Source organism: Bufo gargarizans, chromosome 3, assembly GCF_014858855.1.
Source record: "Bufo gargarizans isolate SCDJY-AF-19 chromosome 3, ASM1485885v1, whole genome shotgun sequence".
NCBI classification, from domain to species: Eukaryota; Metazoa; Chordata; class Amphibia; order Anura; family Bufonidae; genus Bufo; species Bufo gargarizans.
Window position 1 is genome coordinate 38,094,913 of NC_058082.1, and position 8,284 is coordinate 38,103,196.

The following is an 8,284-nucleotide window of genomic DNA, read 5'->3' on the forward strand; positions in this document are numbered from 1 at the left end:
TAGAATATCTGCTAGGAAACCACTGCTAAGGACAGGCAACAAGCAGAAGAGACTTGTTTGGGCTAAAGAACACAAGGAATGGACATTAGACCAGTGGAAATCTGTGCTTTGGTCTGATGAGTCCAAATTTGAGATCTTTGGTTCCAACCACCGTGTCTTTGTGCGACTGCAGAAAAGGTGAACGGATGGACTCTACATGCCTGGTTCCCACCGTGAAGCATGGAGGAGGAGGTGTGATGGTGTGGGGGTGCTTTGCTGGTGACACTGTTGGGGATTTATTCAAAATTGAAGGCATACTGAACCAGCATGGCTACCACAGCATCTTGCAGCGACATGCTATTCCATCCGGTTTGCGTTTAGTTGGACCATCATTTATTTTTCAACAGGACAATGACCCCAAACACACCTCCAGGCTGTGTAAGGGCTATTTGACCATGAAGGAGAGTGATGGGGTGCTGCGCCAGATGACCTGGCCTCCACAGTCACCGGACCTGAACCCAATCGAGATGGTTTGGGGTGAGCTGGACCGCAGAGTGAAGGCAAAAGGGCCAACAAGTGCTAAGCATCTCTGAGAACTCCTTCAAGACTGTTGGAAGACCATTTCAGGTGACTACCTCTTGAAGCTCATCAAGAGAATGCCAAGAGTGTGCAAAGCAGTAATCAAAGCAAAAGGTGGCTACTTTGAAGAACCTAGAATATGACATATTTTCAGTTGTTTCACACTTTTTTGCTATGTATATAATTCCACATGTGTTAATTCATAGTTTTGATGCCTTCAGTGTGAATCTACAATTTTCATAGTCATGAAAATAAAGAAAACTCTTTGAATGAGAAGGTGTGTCCAAACTTTTGGTCTGTACTGTATATAAATATATACAGGTGAAACTCGAAGAATATCGTGCAAAAGTTTCACCTTTTATGTTGCATTACTGAAATAAATGTACTTTGGACAATATTCAAATTTTTAGAGTTTCACCTGTACAGATATATATACAGGTCCTTCTCAAAAAATTAGCATATTGTGATAAAGTTAATTATTTTCTGTAATGTACTGATAAACATTAGACTTTCATATATTTTAGATTCATTACACACCAACTGAAGTAGTTCAAGCCTTTTATTGTTTTAATATTGATGATTTTGGCATACAGCTCATGAAAACCCAAAATTCCTATCTCAAAAAATTAGCATATCATGAAAAGGTTCTCTAAACGAGCTATTAACCTAATCATCTGAATCAACTAATTAACTCTAAACACCTGCAAAAGATTCCTGAGGCTTTTAAAAACTCCCAGCCTGGTTCATTACTCAAAACCGCAATCATGGGTAAGACTGCCGACCTGACTGCTGTCCAGAAGGCCATCATTGACACCCTCAAGCAAGAGGGTAAGACACAGAAAGAAATTTCTGAAGGAATAGGCTGTTCCCAGAGTGCTGTATCAAGGCACCTCAGTGGGAAGTCTGTGGGAAGGAAAAAGTGTGGCAGAAAACGCTGCACAACGAGAAGAGGTGACCGGACCCTGAGGAAGATTGTGGAGAAGGACCGATTCCAGACCTTGGGGGACCTGCGGAAGCAGTGGACTGAGTCTGGAGTAGAAACATCCAGAGCGACCGTGTACAGGCGTGTGCAGGAAATGGGCTACAGGTGCCGCATTCCCCAGGTCAAGCCACTTTTGAACCAGAAACAGCGGCAGAAGCGCCTGACCTGGGCTACAGAGAAGCAGCACTGGACTGTTGCAGGTCATTCGGAAATCAAGGTGCCAGAGTCTGGAGGAAGACTGGGGAGAGGGAAATGCCAAAATGCCTGAAGTCCAGTGTCAAGTATCCACAGTCACAGTGATGGTCTGGGTGCCATGTCAGCTGCTGGTGTTGGTCCACTGTGTTTTATCAAGGGCAGGGTCAATGCAGCCGCTATCAGGAGATTTTGGAGCACTTCATGCTTCCATCTGCTGAAAAGCTTTATGGAGATGAAGATGTCATTTTTCAGCACGACCTGGCACCTGCTCACAGCGCCAAAACCACTGGTAAATGGTTTACTGACCATGGTATTACTGTGCTCAATTGGCCTGCCAACTCTCCTGACCTGAACCCCATAGAGAATCTGTGGGATATTGGGAAGAGAAAGTTGAGAGACGCAAGACCCAACACTCTGGATGAGCTTAAGGCCGCTATCGAAGCATCCTGGGCCTCCATAACACCTCAGCAGTGCCACAGGCTGATTGCCTCCATGCCACGCCGCATTGAAGCCGTCATTTCTGCAAAAGGATTCCCGACCAAGTATTGAGTGCAGAACTGAACATAATTATTTGAAGGTTGACTTTTTTTGTATTAAAAACACTTTTCTTTTATTGGTCGGATGAAATATGCTAATTTTTTGAGATAGGAAATTTGGGTTTTCATGAGCTGTACGCCAAAATCATCAATATTAAAACAATAAAAGGCTTGAACTACTTCAGTTGGTGTGTAATGAATCTAAAATATATGAAAGTCTAATGTTTATCAGTACATTACAGAAAATAATGAACTTTATCACAATATGCTAATTTTTTGAGAAGGACCTGTATATATATATATATATATATATATATATACAGTTTTAACCCCTTAGTGACCACGGTAAAAAAACAACTTATTGGTGGGGTTAACCAGGTGTCTCAGTCTTTTAATTTTTGTCGTAATTGGGAGGCCATTCCAGTGACTTCTACATCACTTGTGTCAACTGGAGCTGAAGAATCACTCATTATGTCTGCCGTCTGCGGAGGGGTCACTCGGCAGACGCCTTATAACGTGTCTGTGCTCTCATTTTCTCTTTAGAGTACGCTCGATTTGAAGCAAAAATCCATGACCTACGTGAGCAGATGATGAATCACAGCATGAGTTCTGGGTCCGGCTCTCTGAAGACAAACCAGAAGCGTTCCCTCTACGTGCGGTAAGTGGCAGAGAGCTGTGGGAAAAAGAAAATTGTCGTCATTTTTTAAAATTTTTGAGATTGGTTTATAAATGTGTCTATGGAGGAATGGAGAGGGCGCTGTAGACAGCTATAGGGTATCAGGGAGTCAATGAACACAGGGGACCCATAGCTAAGCTTTGAACTGTCCTCGCCTTTGAGGAATTGCTTTCCTGGTCCTGTCACATAATGGGTTTGTTACAATGTATCAGTCTTGATCGGTGGTGTCCGGCCTGTGGCACTCTAGCTTTTTCAAAACCATCATGTCCCGAAAATCCGAATCCGAATGCTATCATTTACATCTAGATTTTGAAAATCTATTGTCACCTCTTCCTGCTTGTTGCAGTGTATCAGTCTTGATCCACAGTGTCCAGCATTTTCAAGACTACATCTCCCAACATGTCCCGACCGCCTGAATGGGAATGCTATCATTTACATCTAGATTCTGAAAAGCTATTGTGACCTAGTCCTGCTTGCACAGATAATGGGTTTGTTACAGTGTATCAGTCTTGGCCCACAATGTCTAGCATTTTTCCAGCATGTCCCAATCGCCAGAATAGGAATGCTATTATTTACAGAGACTGAAAAGCTTTCATAACCTTTTCCTGTTTGCACAGATAATGGGTTTGTTAGTGTGTTAGTCTAGGTGACGCCAGCTGTTGGATGACTACGACTTGCATCATATCCCGACAGCCGGTGACTAAATGGAAAAATGCTCATTTGCATCCATAGTCTACTCTAACCTAGATCTGATTAATCAGATAGTGGCTGTGTTACAATGTATCAGTTTTATTCAGGATTCTCCAACATGTGGCACTCCAGCAATGACAAAACTACAACCTGCAGTTGGCAGGGCACTTATGTTTAGGGTCCATTCAAACATCAGTATTTTTACCTTTCCAGATAAACGTTCCTTTTTTTTGCGGATCCATTTTTCAGTACAACCTTCAGTTTTTTTACTAAAGTGCTTCCGAATCCATTCTGTGTTTCCGTTATTCTGTTTTTTTTTCATCCATTTTCCTGTCAAAATCGGATGACATTTGGATGGTTTTGTGCATGTCATCCGCATTTATGCGTTTCCATTGACTTGAATGGACAACGGACCCGAAAAACGGACAGAAAGTAGGACAAGCTTAATTTTTTTTCAGGATCCGCATACTCGAAAATAGGAAAACGGAACGGATTCTGTGATTCGGACAGCACTATGATTGGTGTCCGCATTTTTGCAGAGGCAATTGAAATTAATAGATCCGAAAAAACGTTCCGATTTAAATCGGAGCGGAAACGGAGTGTTATAACTGACGTGTGAATGGACCCTTAAAGGCTGCACTTGCACAATATGTGAGTTTGTTACAGTGTACTGTATTAGTTTGTATCAGCTTTAACATGAATTCAACAATTTGAGAATAAAAAGGCTTAAACAGGCTAAGTGATAAAAACATTTTTTATAATAATCAATCACCTGGCCTACACAATACAATATGGGAGGGGATTCCTGTCACCATGTCGTAGACTTAGTTTCTAGACATTTGCCGGCCATAGTGGCCTTGTTAGAAACACACCTATCATGAGAAAAAGTGGAAGCGCTGGGCGGAAGGAGATGGGCCTCTCACGAATATCACTCCTGTTACTCTATATATTCACGTGGAATTAGCGTTTACGTTCACAGACAGGTAGACTATGTTCCAATAGAACAGCTAATTGATCAAGAGGGTCGGTACATTTTTCTTCATTGTCATTGGCAGGGTCAAAGGAGTAATATTCCACCCCCTTTCACAACAACTGTATTATGTAAACTGATGGATTATATTTCAGCACAAGAGGAGTGCCCGGTGCTGGTGGTGGGCGATTTCAACTCGGTCATGGACATTAAAATAGATAGGATATCCACTATAACAAAATTCTAGCTCAAGTACTTTACTATTTAGAATGTGTAAAGAAATGGCACTGGTCGATATATGGCGATCTCTCTATGGAAATGAGCAAGTATTTTCTTGCTTCAGTAATACATATAGGTCCATGTCTCGAGTTGATCTGGCCCTCGCCAGCCCCCGGGCTCATCAACAGGGTTAAAAAAATGAATCATGAAAGTCACTGTATTTCCGACCACTCTCTGGTTATGGTAATATTGGATGGCTATAATAAACTAAATAAAAATAGAATTTATAAACTTAACCCCCATTGGATGACATTAATAAGGGATGTGGATAAGATTAATGAAGAAATAAATATCTTCTGGAGCGACAATATTAATTCAACACATGTTCACATGGTTTGGGACTCGCTCAAGGCATACCTCCGAGGTTTATATTCACACCTAATTAGGAAACAGAAATATTTCTTTGCTCAAACTCAAAAAGAAATAGAAGGTATGCTTATTCAGGTAATGAATGAGATTACTCAGGTAAACACCCCAGAAAAACAACTTCAATTAAAAAAAGTGCGAGACGAATATAAACAATATCTATATAAAAAAGCACAGAATAAAATGTTTTTCGCGGGGCTGAGGACCTTTATCGAATCCGGCAAACCAAGTAGATTGTTATCCACAATAGTAAAAAATCAAAAGTGGAGTAATACTATTATGGGAATTAGGACAGAGGCAGGAAACATTTTACGAGACCCTGATGATATCCTAGGGCAATTTACCCGATAATTTTCCATGCTATACCAGGCTGGGCCTATAGATCAGGGAGGAAAAATAGATCAATATCTAGATAACATTAATATTCCGGAATTTGACAAACAAGACATTGATTGGCTGAATAGACCGATCCAACTGACCGAGCTACAAACCACGCTGAAATCCATCAAGGGCAATACGTCCCCAGGGTTGGACGGTTTTCGATTTGAAGTATACCGAAAACATGAGGGAATTATCCTTCCCCAAATGTTGGAAGTATTAAACCAATCATGGATATTGGGCTCTCTACCTCCCTCATGGATGGAAGCAACCATTACATTAATCCCCAAAAAGGGTAAAGACCCGTTGTCAGTCACATCTTACCGTCCCATCTCTCTGTTGAACACAGATTATAAAATCCTAGCTAAACTGTTAGCCAACAGACTAAAAATTGTTATTCACAAAGTCGTCCACGCGGACTAAACTGGGTTCATTCCCAAAAGGAATATACAGGATAATGTAAGGAGGGCCTTCCTGAATATCCAGATGGGGGATGGGGAGGACTGCTCCATCCTGTCTTTGGACGCGGCTAAGGCTTTTGACAGGGTGGAGTGGCCCTTCCTCTGGAGAGTGATGTCACGGGTGAAGATAGGTGAATATTTTTTCCAGATGGGTCCGCATTCTGTATCAAAAACCGGTGTCCAGAGTTCGAGTTAATGGGGAATATTCCGCCCCCTTTCCCCTGACCCGAGGAACGCGTCAGGGATGCCCCCTCTCCCCCTTGCTCTTTTTGTTGTTCCTGGAGCCAATGGCATGTAAAATCAGAGCAGATGAGGAAATACAGGGCTTTGGGTGCGAGGGAGAAGTTGATAAAATAAGTCTATATGCGGACGATACTCAACTTTTTTTGGGGAGAGGGTACATGAACTTGCCCAGGGTTATGGAAAGTGTGGACGAATTTGGATGTTTATCTGGATATGAGATTAACTGGGAAAAATCTAAATTTCTCCCATTAAGACGCCCAGTTCCATCGGGTTATAATTTCCGGGTTAGCATATTGACTCCATCAGACTCTTTACTATATCTGGGCATCCTTATAGGGACCAAATTGGAATATTATACGAAGCTGAATATACTCCCAATAATAGATAAAATTAGGGAAAAAATTAGAACATGGTTAAAACTTCCCCTGTCACAAATTAACCTCATAGCCCTTATAAAAATGACATTACTACTAATGCTACTATATGTACTTAATGCAAGTCCAATAACGATAGAAGATATGTTTTTTAGAAAGCTAGAGAGACCCTTTTCAATGAATTAATATGGGGGCGCAAACGAGTCAGAATTAAAATACAATACTTGTATAAAGAAGTGGGTGGAATCTCTGTCCCTTTCCTAAAAGGATACTATGTGGCTGCACAACTGAGATGGTGTTTGAGGAATCGAAAGAATAAATGTATACGGCTTATTTTTGGGGAGTACCGTAGACCTTGGGAGGATCTTTTTTACATTCTCGAAACTGGTCCCATTGAGAAGAAAACAACAACAAACAGAATGCTTGGGTACATTTGGCAACAAGTTAGACTTATGGTTGGAGTATCCCAAGCGGTTCAGTACACCCCCCTGTGGGGGAATGTACACTTACCACAAGTTAGGCAACTGGGTGATGTTGAATACTTGGAAAAACATGGGATTCACTTAATTGCACAAGTCTTTTATAAAGGACAGATTAAGCCTCTAAACGAAATCCTTTCTGACACTACACTAGGATTTATTGATAAATTCCGATATGAACAGTTACGACACGCCATACACTATACGGAAAACAAGAACTATTTAAATATTGTACGGAACACCTTTCTAGATTTCTGTCACGACATGACAATAAACACTTCCGCTATATCGCACATCTATGCAAAGTTAAAATATGAATACACAAAATCGATCACATTTAGAGGTGAGGCTAAATGGGAATAAGATTTGCAGAATGTGGAACCTATTTCGTGGAACATTGTTTATAGAAATATTAAAAGGTCTTCGGTCTCCCTTGCCCATACGTGGATTCTTTTAAAATTATACACCGTCTCTATTATACACCAGTATTATTGCATACTATCTATAAAGACAGAGAACAGAACTGTTATAAATGTAACAAAGACAGAGGAGATTACAAACACCCATTGTGGGAATGCCCGGGGATAAAAGATTACTGGATCAAAATATTTCGGAAACTGTAGAATAGCTCCCCTATGAAATATGAAGCACGTATTGACTATGCGATTCTGGGTATTCTACCAGAGACAGATAAAAAAAAAACTGAGCAATTACTTTGGCTTTGGGGCATCGCCTTGGCCAAAATAATAATAGTTAAATATTGGGGCTCCGTTAAATATCCCAATTTTCAGGAATGGATAGAGGGTATGAATAGGGTAAAGCAGTATGAACATAGTCTTGCCCAAACAGCGGATATGGGGTAATTGGACATGATAACACTAGGTGTGATGACGGTAGCTCCGCGGAAAAAGGGGGTTGGAGGGAGGGGTGGGAGGGTAAAAAATAAGAGGGAGACTTAGTATAAGATGAGATTATGTTGTATTGTATTATACTGCTTTTGATATTGAATTGGAAGATTGTAGATTTCTATCTTTTTGAAAATAAAAAATTTATAAAAAAAAAAAGATAGTGGCTGTCTTACAATGTATCAGTTTTAT

General features: G+C 40.8%; 1 protein-coding gene across 1 annotated transcript in view; it reads left to right on the forward strand.

Moving 5' to 3' along the window:
- DLG2 (discs large MAGUK scaffold protein 2) overlaps positions 1-2,933 on the forward strand; it is a 708,566-nt gene extending 705,633 nt beyond the window's left edge. Inside the window, exon 13 of the mRNA XM_044284933.1 lies at positions 2,815-2,933. Coding sequence (XP_044140868.1) covers positions 2,815-2,933 — 119 coding nt within the window. The remainder of the gene's footprint in view (positions 1-2,814) is intronic.
- Positions 2,934-8,284: the final 5,351 nt, after the last annotated feature.